At 40.3% G+C, this 23,319-nt stretch overlaps 1 protein-coding gene across 1 annotated transcript in view; it reads left to right on the top strand.

Moving 5' to 3' along the window:
- The window catches only part of prdm6 (PR domain containing 6), a 222,615-nt gene extending 214,912 nt beyond the window's left edge, over positions 1–7,703 (top strand). The window contains exon 8 of the mRNA XM_080189688.1: positions 7,589–7,703. Within this exon, the coding sequence (XP_080045814.1) occupies positions 7,589–7,703 (115 nt within the window). The remainder of the gene's footprint in view (positions 1–7,588) is intronic.
- Positions 7,704–23,319: the final 15,616 nt, after the last annotated feature.

Here is a 23,319-nt window from a genome sequence, read left to right as displayed (position 1 = left end):
CATTAAATCAATTTAAATGCATGCTAATCTGTGCCCAAATCGGGTGTCGGTAAAACTACGATCTGCTTGGATTCGGGTGCAGATCACATCAAAGGCCCTACATCTGAATTTACTGCGATTTTGCGCCCAATTTTTGGTAAAATTGGGCCCGTTGTGTCAAGTGAGATACCTTTTGGAGCGCTGTTCCTTCATCAGTGAATGAGCCTGATGATGGAGCAGCACTTTGGAAGCTCGTGATGCCAAATAAATCTGTTGGATTTTAAACTGATGTTGTGAGACTTCTGACTGTATAGAGTAGTTGGCATTGACAGGGATGCATTCTTCACTGATTCGTTGAGTGGCAGGCGAGAAAACTGTCATCCAAAAAAATCCTGCCCACAGAGGCTTTTACTGTCTGTTTTTATATTTCTTGCTAGTTTTCTCTCATTCTCCGTCTTACCTTTTAATCTATTTTTCCAATCCACTTTCATTAGCCAACATGTGCTTGTAATTGCCTAAGTTTAAGACACTAGCTTCAGACCAAAATATCTCACGATTTCTATTATAGATTGTAAATAGTTAAGGCCCAGCCTCAGGGTGAGGAGACAGCCCTCGAAACAACAACAACCAGAACGGGGATCAAACTCCAGACTAATCTGATCTACACGCTAACCAACTGAGCCCACCTCATTAACCATTGCCAGGATAAAATAAGCTTTGTCCGCATTGATTTCAGAACATAATATTCTAAGAATATTTTCTATGAATTCATCCTCCAGGTGACCTTTATCAGTTTGATTCTTCTAATCCATATAAATATTAAGATCAATTATTGCCCACAATTATTGCTATACCTTAGCCCCCTTTATTTTTTGATTTATATTCCGTCCTGCAGTGTAGTTACAGTCAATAGGCTTATAAACTATTCCCCCAGATATTTATTTTCTTGGCTATTTCTTATCTCCAGCTAAACTGATTCTGCAGGTAGAATTGTCCCATTTTGACACTAAGTGGCGGGGAAGGAATGTGGAATACTTCTCCTGTGGAAGCTGGCAGGAAAACCTGCCAAACCTCTAGCCCCAACCACATTAATTATGCACCTGGGTGTTTTACACCATATTCAATGGCAGAGCAGACCTGGGTGCCACGTAGTTTGCCATATTGTGTAGAGTTCCAGTATAACCTTCCTGCGGATATATTGTATGCCTCAGCTAACAAATGAAAGGATTCAATATGCCTTCTTAGCCACTTCAGGGATCTGTGGATATTCACTCCAAGGTCACTCACTTCCTCTACACCTCTCAGTATCCTCACTGAATCCTTTGCCTTGTCTGACCTCCCCAAATACATTATCTTACACTTCTCAGTGTTGAACTCCATTTGCTCCTTTTCTGCCCACTTGACTGGTCCATCGATATCGTCCTGCAGTCTACAGCAATCCTTCTCGCTATCTACCACATGATCCTAGCTTTAATCTTCCACGGTGACAGTGGAACCTTTTAAACCATTTCCAGACTGGTCAAAGCCTATGTTCAGCCACCCAACATCAATGTGATTACCAAGACCATTCAGGCTGCAGCTGTGGTGCAGTGTAAACAATGATTCACATTGTCAAGGAGTGTCCAATAAAGATGTAGTTGGGATCAAAATAATTCCATCTAGCCTCTAACTAAGTTATAGTCTGGCTCCATGACCATCTACATGTTAAAACAATAAACAGCGGGCATAATCTTGTTGTCCTCTCTCGGGATGTCAACATTCATCCTCCCTGACTGGCAGGGTAGCATTCTTCCATAACTTCTTGTTCCAGGTGTAGTCCCAGCAATGGCCACTGCACCCGGTGGCACTATTAAGCTGCCAACCTTCCAATTGGCCGACAGCTCCTGGAGATGGGTGACTGTTCTTTAAAGGAAGAACAGCCATGATATCAACCAGTTGGTTGCCTGACCCTGTAAAATGTGACAACAGACTCTGCAGATGACCAAGGCTGAGTTGACCTGGGCTTTTGGGTCCATTGTCTCAGTGAGAATAAAATGCTGGCCAATGGGTCAGTGAGCAAGTGCTCAAACCATGGAGTACCAATTCCCATAATATCATAGCCTACCTTCCCCTTTAAAAAAAAAATGACTTACTACACTGTTACTTTAATATGCTTCACTTTTTTCCCTATTGATTTATTTTCATGCACGTGATTTGGATTAGTGCCGGAGAATGGAAATCATTCAATTTCATGCAGCCAACATCAGTGTTAAACTATCACAGGTTAGAAAAAACATAACAAAATACAATGTACAGCTACTTGTACTCTGTCCCAGCAACCAGCCTCAGTTTCAACTTTCCCATTTCAGTGCCTCTGACATTATTGTCCAGATAGGCTCATTAGATACTGGAGTAATGCTGCCCAAACTCATTTCACATAAAAGTTCAACAGCCAGGAGTCAGAAGGTCCTTTTTCTCTCCCAGTCTGGTCTTTAATCTCTGAGAAATAAAGGGGCAGTGACGAACCTACTGCACCACCCAGTTATCCATTTTACACCAATGTTATGTCATGTACTTAAAGAAGCACATCAAAGTTGTGGAGAAGGTAGAGAAGGGAATTACTGAGAGGATGTAAGGGATTTGAGAAGATTTAGTATTGAGAATTGACTAAAGAAAATAGGACTGTTTTCACTAGAAAAGGTAAATTTAAGAAAAACACTTAAAGGGAAAATTCATTTTGACTGGTTAGTGAGCCAAAGGCAGACATTGAGGTTCAACAGCATATGCCGGCAGGGGGGCAGAAATTAGTTCACATAGCACCATTCCTAGCGTGGCGATGTGGACTTATCTCGATTGTTTGGTGATAGGCAGTATACCCTGTGCACTGCAGTAATGTCATTGAAGGAGGCTGTGTGGGCCATGTGAGAAGCATCCCATGGCATTACCTCATTGAATTCATTAGTAATATTATGCAAACTAATTTCTCCCCTACACTTGTTAGAACATGGAATGTCCTAGCAAAAACATTTATGGAAGCAAAAAATATTTGAAAGATACAAAGAGGGAGATAGGACACTGAAAGAATGTCTCCCCTTGTGCAGACACAGTTTAAAAATAAGGGGTCCACCATTTAAGACAAAGATGATAAGAATTTTTGTCTCTCAGCGGGTCATGAGTCACTGGAACACTGGAACACAGCATGGAAACAACATCATTGAGTATTTTTTAAGGCTGACTTTGATAGACTTTTGTCTAACAAGGGAGTCGAAGGTTACCGGAGGTAGGCAGAATGTGGAGTTGAAACTACAATCAGATCTTATTGAATGGCAGAGGAGGCTTGAGGGGCTGAATGGCCTACTTCTGCTCCTAATTTGTTTGTTTGTGTATAGGGTACGGGAGAGCAATAGGATTAAGTGGACAACACAAGGGTGCAAGCAAACGCGCAATGGGCCAAATAATCTTTCTCTGCATTGCATAATTCTGCAACTTCACTCGTCTATTGAAGTATGTGATGACTATAATTGTTCCTGTGGACAACAAGTTCCTTTTTAAAATTGATAGACATCATAAAGTGCATTTGCAAATTTAAAAGCCTATTACTGTGTGCAACTTCTCCATATTCAACAAAACTTTCTCCTTTTCTCATTGTTCCATTGAATCTTATATCTTCCCAATCAATCTGATGTTGCCTCTTAAAAATCTTAAAAAAAAAATTGGATTAGGTATGAGAATTTACAGCTCTTTGATGTTCCTTCAAAGAAGTAACAAGACTCCACCCTATTAGCCTGAGGTACATCTAGTTCCCTGAACTGCACTGGGAGAAGAGGCCTTTCCAGTTCTGATCTTTTGGTCTATTTACAGTGAATTCCAAAAAGCATTTCCTGGATTAGTTGCCATGAGAATGAACCTCTCTGTAACAATTCCACGGAGAGTCTCTATCACTCCATTTGTGTGATGTTATTCTGTGACCTTTCTCTTGCATCACCTTGATGACATTTTTGTTTGGAAGCAGTGTTTATTGTGTGTGAGCAGCTGTTTGCTATTTCCGCTGTGCAGTAAAGCCTTTGGAGAGGAAATCAGTCATTTTGGTTTAAAAATGTACTTCTCAAGTAGTTTGCTATAGAAAATATATCGAATTAAATGGGTTTGTAATCCATCAAAAAACGCAAAATGCCGGAAGTGTATAGCAGGTTTCCTCAGAATTTTGAGTAGGTCAACATTTTAATTGTCAACTGTCAGAGATTTCACTCCAAAGTGCTACTGCTTTTGTAAGTTCTGAATTAAAGATGGACAGATTCAAAAATAAGAGGAATCAATCCACCTACTCACCCAACACTGTACATGGGCAGTGCATCCAAAGTGTACTGCTTCTGCCTGGATGCACAGAATTCTTTGTTCTGCACTGTTTTGTTAATCCAGAATGAACCCTAGGAGGGCCAGTTGAAGGGGCAGTGAATTCAGGTATGAATACAGATCACTCTATTAGCAACCAAAGATCCTGATTTCACCTAAAACATAGAAACATAGAAAATAGGTGCAGGAGTAGGTCATTCAGCCATTCGAGCCTGCACCATCATTCAGTATGATCATGGTCAATCATGCACTTTCAGTATCCCGCTCCTGCTTTCTCTCCACACCCCTTGATCCCTTCAGCCACAAGGGCCATGTCCAGCTCCCTCTTAAACATATCTAACAAACTGGCCCCAACAGCTTTCTGTGGTGGAGAATTCTACAGGTTCGCAAGTTCCTGAGTGAAAAGCTCTTCCTCATCTCAGCCCTGAATGACTTACCCCTTATTCTTAGACTGTAACCCCTACTTCTGAACTTCCCCAACATCGGAAGCATTCTCCCCACATCTAGCCTGTCCAGTCCCATCAGGATTTTATATGTTTCTATGAGATCCTCACTCATTCTTCTGAATTCCAGTGAGTACAAGCCCAGTCGATCCAGTCTCTCTTCAAATATCAGTCCTGCCATTCCAGGAATCAGTCTGGTGAACCAGTCTGAGAGCAGCCTTAGCCATCTTCAGCCTATCAATCTCCTCCCCCTATTGCTCCCAAAACAGCCCTGGTGGCGTACCCTGGAAAATGCTCAAAAGCCAGGTTTGCAGGGCAGATCATAGCACCACATTTTCTTGGTGTTGTCAATTGACATTCAACCAAGAAAATGAAACTATTGAACATTCTCTCCTGCCTCACTTAAATGACTCTATTAAGCCTAACCCTATTGTACCTAATCCTGACCGATCTCTACGCCTCCGGCAAAACCCCAGAAATCCCACGGCTTTGTAAAGAGAGAAAGGGAACGGCTGAATGAACTTGGTCTCCATCCTCATCCCTGCTTTTCGGACCCATGGAAATGGTTGATCCACAGCAGGTAAATGAGCCTTTTGAAAATTTCAATTTACGTTTCTTGTATACAATTTGAAGTTTTGAAAATACAGAAGACAAAGATGTTCCATGCAAATTGATTACCATGGGGGCATGGTGGCACAGTAGTTAGCGCTGATGTCTCACACACCAGGCACCCAGCTTCAATTCCAGCCCTGGGTAACTGTGTGGATTTTGCACATTCTCCCGATGTCTGTGCTGGTTTCCTCCCACTGTCCAAAGGTTAGGTTAGGTTGATAGGCCATGATAAATTGCCCCTTAGTGTCAGGAGAATTAGGAGGATAAATATGTGGGGTTGCAGGGATGGGACCTGGGTGGGATTGTTGTTGGTGTAGACTCGATGAACCAAAAATAGCCTCCTTCTGCATTGTAGACTCTATGATTCTATGGTGAAGGGTTCATAAACCAGATATCATCTGTAAATTCACCATCATCCATAATGTGCTGTCACAACATTCGGTATATTTCAGAAGGTAGAAGAAGCAGGACATTCAGTTTTTAAGGTTTTTTCCTATCATGAAAGGAAGAGTAAAAAGACAACCACCTGTGGTTTTTAAAGCAAGAGCAGTACCTGCACTGCTATTCACATGCAGCTGAGATCTTCTTTCTTTAATACATTTAAAAATGAACAAATTGCATATTGTGAGGCGTTTACAGCACAGGAAAAGGCCACTTGATTTAACCAATCTGTGTCAGTGTTTATACTCCACATTTGCCACCTCCACCCTTCAACTAACCCCATCAACATATTTTTTGATTGCTTTTCCCCTCATGTGTTTATCTAGCTCCCCCTGAAAGGCATCAATGCCAATCCCCAGAACTATTCTTTATAGTAACATGTTTCACATTCTAACCATTTTTTGGCGAGAGAAGTTTCTCCTGAATTCCCTATTGAATTTATGAGTAACTATCTCATATTTATGACTCCTGCTTTTGGTTTCCATAACATCAGAAGTAAGAATGGAATTCAGTTGGAACTATTTTTACATTAAGCTTAAAAAAACTATACCAATTGTTACCACAGAACCTACTGAAGCTGACAGTAAGTGTTGGCTTAAAAGGCAATAAGGTTCATTTCTGACTAGAGAAGGGATTGATGTAATATATTGACAAGGTCAAATGTTGTGGTTGAGAAATAGTTAAGGGATCTGTTGGGACTTAGCCATTTGTTAAAAACAATATACTGTTGTGGAGAACTGGTGTTTTAAATACCCTTGCCCTGGTATTACATGACATTGGTTTATTAGTCTGCCTCCTCTGTGAGATTCTGCTTTTGTATAAGACAAATTCTATATTGCCACCAGCAGGAAATGCTTTTATTTGACATAAAGTTTTCTTAAATTTCCTTTGTAGAAGAAATTGCCGCAGGTGTAAAGTAACTTCTCTGACTTCAGCTAACACAAAATACATGTAGCAACACAAGATTGTCTAATATTCTGTTTTCTTATTTTGAGCACAAATCTTTCATCCTGTGGTCTAAGGCAATTAGATGCATCTTTTTAAACTGTCAGAAATCATGGCCAATTCCAACATTTGCTGATCCATTTATCTACTTTTACAATGATACATTATAAAAATGAGACATTTATTAAATATTTGCATAGAACATTACCACAAAGGAGCTCTTTAGAAAGGGCAACCTTTAAAAAAAAATTATTGGCCATTTACAGCTAACAATAGAATGGTCTAAAAACCTTAGACTAAATTGTATTTTCCAACAATAAAGGATGTTGGAATGCTGCTGGAAGGTAGCAGTGCTTCAGATCTCAGAAGCATCATTCTATATTTAAGCGTTGGGACTGTTTTGCTGAGTCTGATGTGCCATTTACAGCTCCTTCCATGTGATTTTGAATTACTGAAAGGTGAGATTTAGCCTGTCATCAATTTCTCCTAGGACTCTTGAGCATCCGACAGGCCTGCTCCTTTGATGGCATGCTCCTGAAAATCTCTTTTTGTTCTTTATCTATTTGAACTGACAGTGATCAGGGCCATAACAGGACAGGCATCTCTTGAGAAATCACCTTCCTCCTTGCCTATTGACAGATCCCTCTGTTCTGCATCAAGCAGACCTTGTCCCATCACTTGCATCAAGGCTGGGGAGTAGCCACCAATTAGACCCTGGGAGCCTTGTAAAATCTGCAACCACTTTTAAGTGTCTGTTCAGATTAGTCGAGATGAGGTAATGCCCGTCACCCTTTTACACGCAGCTCCCTGTCTCAATTTTATCATTGCCTCCACAGGTGCGAGAAGTGCGATCGGAGCTTCACACAAGCCACGCAGCTGAGTCGACACCAGCGGATGCCCAATGAGTGCAAACCAATAACAGAGAGCACAGAATCAATTGAAGTGGATTAACTGATTGACTGGCTGGAATTAAACTGCAAGGAAAGTCATGATTAAATGTCATGGACACTTAAGCAAAACCAAAGATTTCCTCTGAGCAACTTTCAATCAGTCCCAGAAAACCAAAAGCAGTAATAAAATAAGTAAGATGTTTAAAGATATTGATCTTGGCATAGGAGAGAGAAAAAGAGACCAGAAAAAAAAGATTATTTATTTATGATTAGAGAAACGACTCATTTCAGTGGACAAAATTCAAAAGAATAGGAGACTTGCATAGATTCTTATGCCCAGAATATAATACATTTCTAAGAACCTTTTAATTGTTATTTAATACCAAAGCTAGAAAAATATTAATTAGTGGGTTCAGCAATCCACAGTTGTGACTGAGAATGCACATTGTTTAATTGCACCTTTTTAAGCATGACTTGAGGGACACAGATCCTTCTTTTTTCCCAGTGGTAATGTCTACATGATAACATGAAAAGCAAAACTCTGCATTTTGAATTAAAGAGTCCCAGATTCATTGTAAAATACAAACGAAAGTATGTTCAGTATCTTTTCCTTGTTCAATTAGGGCTGTCTGCACTGTTCAGCACTACAGACCTTTTGAATAAAAGAACAATTTTCCTATTTTACTTATCAGACAGAGTGTAAAATGGCATCAAAGCAACATTAACTGAAAATGTATTGCTGCAGGACAGCTGCCAGTGTGTCTGCCAACAGAGCCACTATATCAGAGGCACATAAGTAAGTTGGAACAAACATTTGGCCATAAATCCTCTGGTAGAATAATAATTCAGCTTATGTTTGGCCTAAGGGTGAAATGCTTCTTTTGATTACATTATCCTGCATGATTAATTCTTCTAAACACGTCTATTACTTTTGAGTGCTAAAATTAATGTAAAACAACTGAAAATGTGTTTAACACTTGTTAAACTAGCAACTTGGTACCGGTACACCCGAGATGCAGAGTTCAGACGCCAACGTTTTTGTGGCATAACAGGTTCTTCTCACACTCTCCAAGCAAGAGGACCTGTCTACACATTAATGATGTGTGAGCTCCATTACAACAGCTGAAATCAACTGAAAAAGAACAAAGTTTGGTCAATGCTGTGACCAGTATGCATCTACTTCCAGTACTGAGGTTGGTACTTGTCTGGTTGGAACAAGTGAGTCAGGCACACTGATCATTCTGGTATATCTGTAACTCGAAGAATGCGTAATACACTTGCTGTGAGAGAAGCTTCAGGATTCTGTCACTTCATTTAAAATGGCACTGGTGTTCTTGTCCTTCTCCTGCAGCACTTTCAGAAAGAATTGTCTAGCCTATTGAATAACATTATAAAAATTTAAGGTGAAACCATAAAAGCAATATTGTTTATCCATTAATATTGCCATTTCGTTCACATACAAATTTTCATTAATTATATTACTACAAAAAGCCATAGAAAAAACACATTAAATTCTTCTTTATTTGCAGATATAAAACACTCTATACATGCTATTATATACTGGACATTAAGGGGGTGATCTTGAGCCCCATTTGCTGTCCATATGAATGCTGGCAGGGGCTCAAGATCTGGAAGTCACAGTTCTCACCGGCAGGTGGGCAATTTTGGATCTTCACCCTTCGCCCGCAATGTCATCAGATTCACACCCATTACAAGTGTGAATCTGCTTTACATGAATTTAAATGAATTTAAATATTATTGACCCCTCTACCCCTGCTGCATTTTGACACTGCACCAATGTAACGTGATGTCGGCACAGATTACAACAGGTTCACACAGATGTGAACTAGTCATAGAGGTGCAAGACCCTGGGCGCAAAAGTAAGTAAAGCCCCTGAGGGATGACCAGACAGTGGTCTAGCAGTGTCAACCTGTGCAAAGGATGGGCCTCCCAGTGGGGAGCTTTATGGGAAGTGAGGAATTCATTTTGATATGGAGGTGCCTGGGAGCGAATAGAGGAGCTGAGGATGCTGGCAATGGCCATTGGGGGGTTGGGGGAGGGGAGAGTTGGGCCTGATGATCGGAGGAGTGGGGAAAAGGGGCTGATGATCTGGGAGCAAACGAGCCATTGATCGGGGTTGGGGGTAGAGAAGTGCCCAATCCCATCAGGGGTAGGGAATGGAGCCCGTGAGACCTCTATAGTGGGCTGGGGGTGGGGGGGCGGTTGCGGTGGGGGTGACTCAGGTTATGATTGGAATGCCTCCTCCCCCCTAAAATGATGGTGTGAAACACACTGATTTGGAGAGAAAATCGATGTGTTTCTCTCCGTAGAAAGCTGGTGTATTTCTCTCCAGCTTTCTCGCTGGAAGCAATACTCTGCTTTTTTTGGTAAGATGCCAACAAAGGACTGATATGTAACTCATCAGCCAGAAAACAAAAAATAGTTAACGTCAAAATAAGAAACCATAGTTGGTTATATTCTGAATACATTAGATTGAGTTGACCAAAAATATCTTAAAGATACTAGCACCCTGAACCATCACTGCTCAGGCCAAAGGATTGATTTTCCAGCGACATCTTTGTTCTGCAGTATGGTATTACTGAGGTCACTTAGCACTGGAGTAACGGTTAGGGTTTTTTAAATCACATGGCAATGTCGCTGCATTTTAACCCTTTGATGGCTGCCGTGATATTCCTACGCTATTTTTTTTTAAATTTACTTCGAATGAACCAAGGAATATTTTTGACAGTACAATTTTATGTTACTCAATTTGAAACATTTTGACAGAAGATTTCATGATAGGAGTAGCTACAAGAACAGGACAGAAGCAGTTTGAACACTTACCGTAAGAACAAAATGAGGTATATTTTCCAGTCCTGTTCGCAGTGGGAATCATTGTGAGCTGAACGGATAATTTAATGGACAATTGAAAGGTCTGTTGACTCGGGCTGGAATTTCCAGTCTTGGAGCAGGTGGGAATGGAAAGTCCCAGCCAATATTTTTTATAGATAGCGTATAGTGAAAAATAAGCATTGTATTGCGAAACCAAAAAGCTTTTAAGTTTTTTTAACTACTAACTGTCCTATCATGCCACATCCTTAATGGCATTATAGCCACTGCAAAATTAATCAAGGTTAAACCTTTATACTTCTGTTTTCTCCAAATATTTCTCTTCTACATTTTTCTGTTGACCGGAATTATGAACTATTTTGTACAATGCCATTATTTTAAATTGTGTTTTTCGTGTTAAGAAGTTGATTAGTGCCCGGAATGAATAACTACTGACTAGCTAATCACAATCTTAGATGCAACTCAGCCATCCGTTAACAATTGATCCCATATTGCTGCTGAATATAAGTACATGGCACAGTCACAATGTACCTACCACCTACAGTACCACATATTGAATGATTCAAAAGTTAGCAATGGAGCTAGTTTGGCATGATGGTTGTCATATGTAAGGTTGTTATAAATAAAAATGTGCAAAAATAAAATTACTAATGTGTGAAAAATACAATGTTTAGCTAACCATAAGCCCTCCATAAAATAAATACTGTACTCAGTGGGCAGTTAATTTTGCTCATATGTGACTTTTGATCAAAATCCCTACCCTCACACCTCCACTTCCATCTCCTCCCTCTCCCAAGTACCCTACAACATTAGGTCCTGCACATTAATTGTTAATTGTGATCATGACAATGGCCAATGACTAATCTAAAAATATTAAAAACAATGGTATAAGCTTCATATTTAGATAAATGGTACAAATGATATATCTTGTCACTGAAAGCTACATTAGAGGGGCAACAAATAAAATTACAGATGAAATTTTGCTTAATTGTTTTAAATTACTTTTCATTCACCTATCTCATTCCCTGAGTAAATTTTATTACCACAAACTATTATCTGAACATTTTCTGTTGAAATATAAGGAGGGCACTTTTTTTATACTGTTCAGAAACAATGGCCAGAATGAATTCCAGCTCATTGCTTGTAATGCAGATCTGTAAGGAAATAATACCACAGAAAAAGATCAACATACTGAATTTAAAAATAAAGTGTCATTTGTTTTAATATGACTTGTACAAACTACATATGTTTTAATATGCGATTCAATAGAAAGAATAGATGATTAAAAAGAATGCTAAGTTTAATATATACTTGTGGATTAAAGATTACCATTTCAAAGACAAACTCTTTAAAAACAATTTTTGATGCAACCTCTGTCCAAATAGAACAAAAGCATTGAGTGACTTCAGGATGGCCACCCCAATTTTGGACGCATTGTGTGGACATGGTGACATTAAGAGCATTATAAGCAAACCAAAAGGAGACTTTTCTATCATTGGTATAACCAATGGCTTTAACTCTTCACTACTGGCAGCCCTGTGACTTTGATTGAGGTGGTAAACCAAGAGGAGGAGCTGCAGAGTAGGAAAAAGCCTTTTAACGGCCCTGAAAATGATAACTCTCTGGAGGTCACTGAGAGTGACTGTGACTTATTATCAATAAACACTTCCTTTACAAATAGTCTCTCTTTCTACTTGTCTTTCTACTTTATTATGCATAATAATAACTACAGAAGCAAAATTGTATTCATCCCAAAAATACTAATAATCATTTCTAATTAACACAGAACCTCAAATTTTAATATTGTTGCAGCACCAAATGATGATCTTACACAGTAGTTGTATTTTATTGATATTTTTATTATATTGAAGTTTCTCAATATAAATGGTTCAAAGACTCCAACACAAATGATATTCATTTACGTTATGCATTTGAATATGATTGTAGTTTATTAACAAGCATTTTTAAAAAATCAAAAATAGCTATAGTTAATAATTTACATAGCTATAATAGAAAATATTATCAACACATATTCCTCTTATATATTTTTTTCTTTGTCGATGAATATAAACATGGTATTCAATCAAAAACATATTTTGAAATTATTTATGAAATCAAATACTATAGGTGAAAAGTGTTTTATGATTGACATCAGTCCACTGAAATGCCAATATGCTTATTCATGTTGTTGCTTTTATGAGCTGTACATTCATTTTGTTTTACAAGATTAGTTTTAACATTCTGTACAGAACTGTGTAAACATTTTCTGATTGCAAAAGAGCCACTAACTGGAAATCTCTAGATTTATTGACTAATCATGAAACAGTATTTTGAATTAAATAGGACTATGTTCCTGGCTAAAATGACTGTCAAAAATACAGTTATTTATTCTACACCACATAGACACATGGATTGTATTTAGGGTTTTCCATTCACAATACCACAGTGACAGTGACATTTTTGCGTTAAAGACACTGGGAGTCATTTTTCCCATCATTGACGGACAGTAATCCAGCAGAACAGATCACCTGCTCATAGTGGAACCTGGTCAATTTTTATCGCATTGATTTCATTGAGAAGAAAAATCAGCTAAATTCTAAAATAAGTGTATGATTTGTTCCATCAGATTACTGGCCCAGGTGATGAAAGTAGAAAATTACTCCCACTCAGCCTGTTAAGTCAAATGCATTCAGTGTCTGGCAATGAGGAACCTCCCTGGTAGACCACTGAAAAAGTTTACAGCCTTCAGGAGACACACGGGATCTATGTGTGAGTCCCATTAAGCTTCTGAGCAACCATTGAATCCCAGCAGATCAAGGGATAATTGGTTGGAGGTGGCTCATTACTTACTTCTAATTGATAACAGGTGGGATTCCTTCCTTTACATCTGCACCTAAAATGCTGGAAACTGCAAGACTATAGGCTGGGTGTTGGAAGATGGTGATAGAACAGATGGCTTTTTTTTTAAATTTTCTTTTCCTGATGGTGCAGACATGCTAGCTGAATGGCCTTTTTCTGTAGCTTTTCTATGGTTCTTGCCTCCCACTATATTAAGAACCGTTTTGCAGACTCTAGGGACAGGATTTTCCAGCTGTACTCACCCCAAGGCCAGAAAATCCCACCTGAAGTCAACAGACCTTTACACGGTTTGTGTTCTGCCTGTTATGTTTCCTGTGGTGGATGGGATGAAAAAGTTCTGCCCTAGGAATTGGATGTGGGTTTCTCAAACCTGATTTTCCTACCCTTCTATTGTTCTTCCAAACTCTGTTCTGGCTTGCTCCATTTAAAATCATCCCATTGTGTAGGAAAGACAAAAGCAAGCTCAAGATTTCTTTCTGTGATGTTTGAATTCAGTCAGAGCAGAGATGTAAGTAGTCTGTTTCTATCTCTGTTGAAGTTACAAGGATTGTGCATGTAGGGGTGACAGTTTTAGAAAGAGTTAAGTGTTGCAGTTGCATTAGGATATATACATTGGATGAATGAGGCAATGCTATACTGGGGAGTTTTCATGCATTAGTAGAATGACTAAAATTGGTTTTAGTTTTTAAAATTAATTAAAATTGATTAATTCATTGGTTTTGAACCCCTTCAAAAGTTGCATAACTTTCCCAACTTGCAAATTTTTGTCTGTTGGCTGATAAATCACCTTTTCACTTCTTTGATAAAGACATGAATTGATGGGTGGCATGGTGGCACAGTGGTTAACACTGCTGTCTCTCAGCAACAGGAACCTGGGTTCAATTCTGGCTTTGAGGGACTGTGTAGAGTTTGCATGTTCTCCCTGTTTCTGTGTGGGTATCCTCTGGGTGCTCCAGTTTCCTCCCACACTCCAAAGATATGCAGGTTAGGTTGATTTAGCCTTGATTGGCCTTTAGTGTTAGTGGGATAATGGAAATAGGGCCTGGGTAGGATTGTTGTTGGTGCAGGCTAGATGGGTTGAATGGCCTCCTGCATTGTAGCAATTCTGTGATGGCTAACAATGGAGGATGTGCAAGGGGGTGTTTGTTTGCAGGAATGCTTTGTTTCAGTGGAATTGGGAAGAGGAAAAGAATTGCAGCATCTGATCCTAACATCAGTCCACTGGTGCAACCTACATTAATCCTGGGCAGCAATGTGAGACGCTGGTGCTGAATTGTCATCAATACCTTATTCTTTTACCTCAGGGTTATTAGCAGACAATTTGAGCTTGAGGTCTACAGAATAAACAATGACTATCTTGTGCAAAAACAAAGAACTGAAATAAAAACAGAAAATGCTGAAATACCTGGTAGGAAAGGCAACAAGTTCGAAGAGAGTTAGGCCACTTTAACCTGAACTGGAAAAAGATAGAAATGTATTGGGGATAAAGAAAAAATCTGATGGTCTGTAAGAGTGGAAAATGAGAGATTAAATAACAAAAGGTGTGATCGTGCAGGGCCAAAGGGAGTGGCAGTTGTTCAAGTAAGGAATCCAAAGATGTGTTGTCACAATTCCCCCAGAGACTGATAACTTTGTGAAGAAAGGAATTACCATAATGCCAATGGAAGTAACGAAAGGATGAAATTTCACCTTTTTAAGATGTTTACTGCAACAAACAAACTAATATCAACATTGACCAAACATTAATTAAAAGGCAATAGATACATCTAACTTAGTAAAAAGAAAGGTTTCACATTAACTAACTGATGCAACCAGAATTTGCCTTATGAACCTTTTTTTTATGTCATGCTGCAGGCAGATATGGAGTATTGAAGGAATAACAATTAAAAAAAAAAAACATTTTAATTTAAATTCAGTATCTCTACTAATGATACACAAGTGTCTACAAGATGCATTGTAACAATTCACCAAGGTTCTTTTGACAGCACTTTGAAACCTGCAACCTCTACCACCTAGAAAGATGAAGGCAGTAGATACGTGGGGACACCACCACCGGCAGGTTTCCCTTCAAAAACACACCATCTTGACTTGGATTATCACCATTCCTTCACTGTTGCCAAATCAAAATCCTGGCTCTTCTTTTCCTAACAGCGTGTGTAAGAGTCCCACAATTAGGACAGGCAACAAATAATGTCTTTGCCAGCAATGCCCACATTCCATGAAATCACTCCTAGTTGTCCAATTGTGATTCATCACTTACCACCATGCCAAATCTTCCAGTGTCCTTTAACACTTGTTCCACTCTGCCTGAGATTTCTAGATCCTGCTATCACCAGCAAGGCACACGTCAATGAATCCCCTATTCCCACAGATCTGAACCGTTCTGACAGTCTGGTATTCCAGAGATTCATGTATTTAGTCCCTTTAAATGGTTTAGTCAGCTCTGGTAAAATTCTTTCCCCATGGAAAGGTTTGCTTCTGCTCCCATTTTTTTTATAGAACAATGAAGACCTGTTCCTAGGAGAGTTCCAATTCATTCCTTGCTGCTTCTCTGCAGAATCTTTCCTGCTGTTCTATGACGTTCTGTGAGAAATGCTTAAAAACTGCCACTTGACATTTCAGTGGGTTCTACTTGACTTTCGAACCCTTCTCAACTCTCATCCTCGGGCAACTTGAAGTCACTTCTCCAAAGTTTACCAAAAATTCACCACCCTCTTTTTCACAACTATCTGTTTTAATTTGTGTTAAAGGGACAGTGGCTGGAGGAGATGAGATTGGCAGAATGATGAAAAGCAGTCACCCAAAGTACAAACAAGGGAGAATGAGTTAAAACTGAACCCTGCAAGAAGGATGGAAACAAAATCATGGAAACTCTACAGCACAGAAAGAGGCCATTTGGCCCATCAAGTCTGCACCGACTACAATTCCACCCAGGCCCTACCCCCATATCTCTACATATTTACCCACTAACCTCCCTAACCTACTCAACTCAGGACACTAAGGGTCAATTTAGCATAGCCAATCAACCTAACCCCCACATCTTTGGATTGTATGAGGAAACAGGAGCACCTGGAGAAAACCCACGCAGAGACGAGGAGAATGCACAAACTCCACACAGTGACCCAAGCCAGGAATCAAACCCAGGCCCCTGGAGCTGTGAAACAGTAGTGCTAACCACTGTGCTACCATGCCACCGTGGGAGCAGAGATTATGGGAGCAGACATTGTTAAATTCAGTGTTGAATCCTGAAGGCTGTAAAGTGCCCAGTCACAAATGATGTGCTGCTCCTCATGCTTACTTCAAGCTTCATTGAATTATTGCAGGAGACCAGGGCCAGAAAGGACTGATTGGGAACAAGGTGGAGAATTAAAATGACAGGCAACTGGAAGCTCAGGGTCATGCCTGCAGCCAGCTGATCTACAATTGATCTACACTATGGAGTAGACCGCATTTGGAACAGCGAATAGAGTGAAATAAATTGAAAGACGTACATGAAACCTTTGTTTTACCTGGAAGGAGTGTTTGGGTCTCCTGAGGAGAGAGAGAGAAGATAAAAGGGCAAATGAGGTCTTGGCAGTGATTAAGGAGTGCATCAGGGTGTTGCAGAGCGAACAGTCTCTTTGGAATACTGAAAGGTGAGGGAGAGGAAGATGTGTTTGCTGAGTGGTGGCATTACACTAGTAGTGAAAATGGTGGAGGATGAACTGTTGAATGCAGAGGCTGCTGGGGTGGAAGGTGAAGACAGGAGGAACCTTATTGTGGTTCTTGGAGGGAGGGGCTAGAATCCCCTCAACTACAGTGTGGGGAGAGGTGGGAGGGAACAATCCTCAGTGGCGAAGCAGGAAGACACATCAGAAGTGTCTGCATTGAAGGTTGCATCAGAACAATCACGATGGAGACATTGAAATTGGAATAGAATGGAATTCTTGTAGCATGCAGGGTGTAAGGAAATGTAATCAAACTGGCTGTGGGAGTCAGTGGGCTTATAGTAAATATTGGTTGTTAGTCTATCCCCAGAAACAGAGAAAGGGAGAGTGAGAAAGGGAAAGGAAGAGATGGAAGATGAGAGAAGAATGAAAATTGCATGCAAAGTGGATGATATTTTCCAGCTCAAGACAGGAGAAGGGATCAGCACTGATATATTCATCAATGAACTCGAGAAAGAGTTGATCCTAGCAGGACGCCAGCATGAAGTTCCCACCAAACACATCTGCCTCTCCCTTTCCCTTTCAGCATTCTAATGGAGCCATTATCTCCATGACACCCTGATCTGTTATATATGCTGCTTCAGATGCTGATAAAAAGAATGTGGAGTTGATGTGTGTAGGTTTTGTAGAGAAAAGCAAGCAGTTTATTAAGAGCTGTTCACTGTACAAGGGCTGGATCTCAACTAAGGCAAAGCTCATGAAATACTTGATGATGTCACGGAATGATCACGTGATCACACTCTTAAAGTGGCCATGCAACAACACAACAACTTAAATAGATAACATGGTCCACTTGTCAACCACTCCTACAACTGTTACTTTTCCATGACAACTTTCCATGCAAACCCAGGAGGTTCAAAATTAACTTTTTATCTAGATAATGGCCTGGTGGTATTATCGCTAGACTTTTAATTCAGAAACTCAACTAATGTTCTGGGGACCCTGGTTTGAATCCCACTGTGACAGTTGGTGCAATTTGAATTCAATTTTTTAAAAAATCTGGAATTAAGAATCTACCAATGACTGTGTAACCATTGTCGATTGTTGGAAAAACCCATCTGGTTCATCAATGTCCTTTAGGGAAGGAAATCTGCCATCCTTACTTGGTCTGGCCTACGTGTTACCCCAGAGTCACAGCAATGTGATTGACTCCCAACTGCTCTCAGGCAACTAAGGATGGGCAATAAATGCTGACCCAGCCAGCAACAGCAATGTCCCACAAATGAATTTTAAAAAATCTCTTTCCTTACTCACAGGGCTCTAATGCTCCTTGCAGATGAAATAGTGATTTACTGTATATTTTTCAATATAGTATATTATTTTTGCTGCTCACAATGCAGTCTTCTCTGTATTGGGAGAACCAATTGCAGAGTGGTTCACCTGAACACATCTACATGGTCCTGAGTTTACTGTGGCCTGTTTTATTTCAATTCCCCACCTTAGCCCCACACATCTTCGGTCTCCTTCAGCATTCCAATGAAGCTTAACATAAGTTTAAGGAACAACACTTGGTAAGATTCACTCAACAGCTCACCAATGTTCCTTATGTCTGTGAGCTTTACCATCTAGAAAGACAAGGTCAACAAACAAATGGGAACACCACTGCCGGAAATCTCCCCTCCAAGTCACACACCACCCTGACCTGGAATTATATTGCCGTGATTTCACTGTCGTTTGCTCAATATCCTGGAATTCCCATTGCACTGTGGGTGTATCAACACAACATGGGCAGTCGTTTAGGCTACCACATGTTCATGGGAAATTTGTGATGGCGAATAAATACTGACTGAGCCAGCAATGACCACCTCCAGTGAAAGAACAAGAAAAATTTACCTTTTCTTTAGTCAACAGCTTTTTGGATTCAACAATGTTTTCAATAATTTCACATGATACTCTCTGCCCCATGTAATATTCTTATTTTTGCAAGTTTCAATTTTAGTTTAGTTATTCCCTCGTTAGTGCTTGCCAATGGCAGCTCTTCATCAATCTACCATTCACACTTCCTTGAGACACATCTTTTATTTCTTGACATTTTTCACTGTAGCTCCCTTTATCTTTTGTCATTTAATCTCTCTTGCACTCCATGGTAGCAGCGGTTAACACTGCTGCCTCACAGTACCAAGGCCCTGAGTTTGATTCCCAGCTTGGGTCACTATCTGTGCGGAGTTTGCACACTTTCCCCATGTCTGCGTGGGTTTCCTCCACGTTAGGTGGATTGGCCATGCAAAATTCTCCCCCAGTGTACCCGAACAGGCCCTGGAATGTGGCAATTAGGGGATTTTCACAGTAACTTCATTGCAGTGTTCATGTAAGACTACTTGTGACTTATAAATAAACATTTTTTTTCACTTTTAACCTGTCAGAACTCATACCTTTTGAGCTTTGCCCACCCTCCCCCCTTTCACTTGCTTAGTGTGACGAATTCTAACTTTTCTGAATTGTAATGGAAGGTCGATGTCCTGAAATGTTAACTATGTTTCTCATTCCAAAGATGCTGCTTTCAAGTTTTACCTGCTTTGATTCCCGTGCAGTGCTTCTTGGCTGCAGCAGGAGCTGCTACCAACCTGTGTATCCTCAGCATCCATAATGCTGTTAATATTTTACTCACTTGATTTTTAAAAGGCTTCTACAGATCCTGTGACAACATTTCATGTTTTAAGATTTTATACTCCTTCAAAAACTCCTTCATTATTTCTATAGAAATATTACAATTTTGAGTCATACATTCTTTGTTTTAACATCCTCCATTCCACTAAGTCACTTACAGCTCTAAAAAAATCAATAAGGCTTTTGAACAAGAATGTGTATGGGTTTCTGGACCACTGATTTCACCTGTACTTTCTTCTGATGCAATGAATGGGAATGGAACTCACCATATCACAACACTTCCTTTTGATTTTATGTTACACAAGAAAATAAATGGTAAAGAATGTTTCCTTTTTACCTTTAATTATGGTAAAAAGCTACATTTTAGACAACTAAATGTAAAAGGACCAAGAGACAAAACAGAAAATATCAGCCCGGACACATCCCTCGAGGGACAGCATAATAAAAGATCAAGGAAACCAACAAAAGTTACAAATTCCTTGTGACAGTGAACACGGCACATTATCTGTCCACCTCCCTTAACTTCTCTGCAGCCTTTGACATGGTCAATTGCACTGTCCTCTATCAGTGCACTGTCCTCTTATCTGTTGTAAAATAAAGCATCTACGGTCAAAATCAAATCATCTCCAACAACAATTCCTCTTCCCATCCTCACAAAATAATGAACACTGGAATGTGCCAAAAGTAATGAAGCATGATGAGAAACATAAGTTGCCAGCTTATATAGTGATTCAATGTATATTTTTCAATATAGTATAGTGCTGAATCTTCCTCAGTAAATCTACTGAAGAATCTGTAATTAAGGGAGATTTAGTAGATCAAACATAGGGAGTGAATTTCACCAGAGATTCTTCGGATTGTTCACTGTAATTCTGGCAAAAGAACTGTGAGAACTCCTGAAAAATTATGCATACTCTATGGGTTGGGGGTGGGGAGGTGTTGGGGGGAGGTGCAGATGGATTTAAAAGGCATGTTAGCCATGGTTGCATATCTGACCGACAACCATTAAATCTTAGGAGAGGCCAGAGTCAGGATTTGCACCGGCAAGATTTCAGAACACAATCTTCGTGGGCCTGGCCTGTTGACATGATTAAATTCACACCCAGGAAGGGAATGAATCTGATTTGTTTGAATTTGAATCCGGGACTGCTTTTCAAAAAATGGGAACCAGGTGCCATGACCTCTGAAAGGAAGCACCACTATCTTCACCTCGCACCAGGGAGTCTAAGGGGACAGAACCATCCGGGTGGGAGGCAGGGGGGAGGCAGGGTTACGTGTAGTGGTCAGGGGTTTTCCAGAATAGGGATGTGGTCGTGTTTGGTGTGGGTGGTCCTGAAGTCTCTGCGTTGCAAAAAATCTGGAGTGGCTGCCCAGGAATCTTCAGTGTTGAGGCATGCCAGCAATGGGATCTCTGAATGATGCAACCTGAGTAAGAAGGGTCCTATTAACTTTGTCTTTTACAGAAGCAGAAAGTAGTTGTGCCCTCTAGCATTTCTGACACTCATGCTGGTCAAACTAATTGGCTGTCAAGAATTAACCCTTAATAATGTTGTCTGCCCACAGTTTCAGAGTCAAGGAATGGGACGAGTACTCAGGGTTCAGGGCTAAACGCTTGTGTGCATGGGATCAAGAGGCATTGGGTTTGCTTATGTGCTGGACCCTTACACCTGCTAGTCAGGATCCATAAGCTCCCCGCCGCCCCCCCACCCCCCCCCCCAAATGGTGGGCATCACCATTCAGTGGACTCTGGCCATTCATGATGTGCGACCATGTAAACCTCCTGTCAGAACCTCCAGTGTTATGGAGACTAAGGGAGGGGAGAACCAGATCAGAGGCCAGAGGCTGCTTTGACTGGATGAGGGCAGAGACCAGGGCCACGTGCCTTCACATATCCAGGATATGTGAAGGCACCTGAGCTGTGAGTGAGCAGTAGCAGTCGAATAAGGTGTGGGACTGTTCACTTCCAGGAACGGGAGGTTAATAGGTTGGGAAGGTACTGATATTATCCGACTACAACACCAACCTAACCATCTCTACCTCTCTCCATCTCTGAACAGGTTAGGAGAGTGAGCAAAGAAATGGCAGAAGGGATACAATGTGGAAAAGTGTGAGGTTATGCACTTTGAAGGAGGAATAGAGATATAGACTATTTTCTCAATGGGAAATGCTTAGGAAATCAAAAGCACAAAGGGACTTGGGAGTCCTGGTTCAAGATTCTCTTAAGGTTGATGTTCAGGTTCAGTCAGCAGTTGGGAAGCCAAATGCAATATTAGCATTTCATGTTGAGAGGGCTAGAATAAAAGAGCAAGGATGTACTTCTGAGGCTGTATAAGGCTCTGGTCAGACCACATTTGGAGTATTGTGAGCAGTTTTGGACTTTGTATCTAAGAAAGGATGTGCTGGCCTTGGAAAGAGTCCAGAGGAGGTTCACAGGAATGACCCTTGGAATGAAAAGCTTCTCGTATGAGGAACAGTTGAGGACTCTGGATCTGTACTCATTGGAGTTTAGAGGAATGACGGGGGAATCTTATTGAAACTTACAGGATACTGCGAGGCCTGGGTAGGGTGGATGTGGAAAGAATGTTTCCACTGGTGGGAGAGACTAGCACCAGAGGGCATAATCTCAAACTAAAAAGATGATCTTTAAAACAGAGATTAGGAGGAATTTCTTCAGCCAGAGAGTGGTGAATCTGTGGAACTCTTTGCCGCAGAAGGCTGTAGAGGCCAGGTCATTAAATGTCTGTAGAACATAGAACAATCAATATTGATAGGGAAAAGATACAGAAAACTTTTGGGATTGAGGGCAGATAAGTCCCCTGGGCCTGATGGCCTACATCCTAGTGTATTAAAGAAAGCGGTGGCAGATAAATGGATCCATTGGTTTTAATATTTCAAAATTCCCTGTACACAGAAAAGGTTCCAATAGATTGGAAACATGCTAATTTAACACCGTTATTCCAAAAAGGGGGAAATTACAGACCAGTTAGTTTAACATTTGTTGTTGGGAAAGTGTTAGAATCAATTATCAAGGAAGCAATATCAGGACATTTGGAAAGTCAAAACATTATCCATCAGAGTCAGTATGGCTTTATGAAAGGCAAATCATGTTAATTTGCTAGAGTTCTTTGAGGGTGTAACAAGCAAAGTGGATAATGGGGATCCTGTAGATGTGGTATATCTGGATTTCTGGAAAGCATTTGATAAGGTGCCGCACAAAAGGTTAATTCATCACGTTAGATCATTTGGGTTTAGGGGTAATTTATTTGCTTGATAGGTGACTGGCTGATGGACAGAAGACAAAGAATCAGGATAGATTTTTTTTTCTGGATGACAAAAAGTAACTAGTGGGATGCCACAGGGTTCGATCCTTGGTCCCCAGCTTTTTACAATCTATATCAATGATGTGGATACAAGGACAGAAGGCTCTATAGCCAAATTTGCAGATGACATAAGAAAAGGTGGGACAGTAAGTTGCAATGAGGAAATAAGAACTTTACAAATGGATTAGATAGGTTGGAAGAGTGGGCCAAAATGTGGCAGATGGAGTTTAATGTGGATAAGTGTGAGGTTGTGCAGTTTGGTTGAAAAAATCAGAAGGCGACTTATTATCTATATAGGGAGAAACTTCGGGGAACTCCTGTGCAGAGGGATCTG

This window comes from Carcharhinus amblyrhynchos, chromosome 5 (assembly GCF_965287045.1).
Source record: "Carcharhinus amblyrhynchos chromosome 5, sCarAmb.v2.hapA, whole genome shotgun sequence".
NCBI lineage: Eukaryota > Metazoa > Chordata > Chondrichthyes > Carcharhiniformes > Carcharhinidae > Carcharhinus > Carcharhinus amblyrhynchos.
The sequence above is the reverse complement of the archived record's forward strand: the minus strand, read 5'-3'. Positions and strand labels throughout refer to the sequence as shown.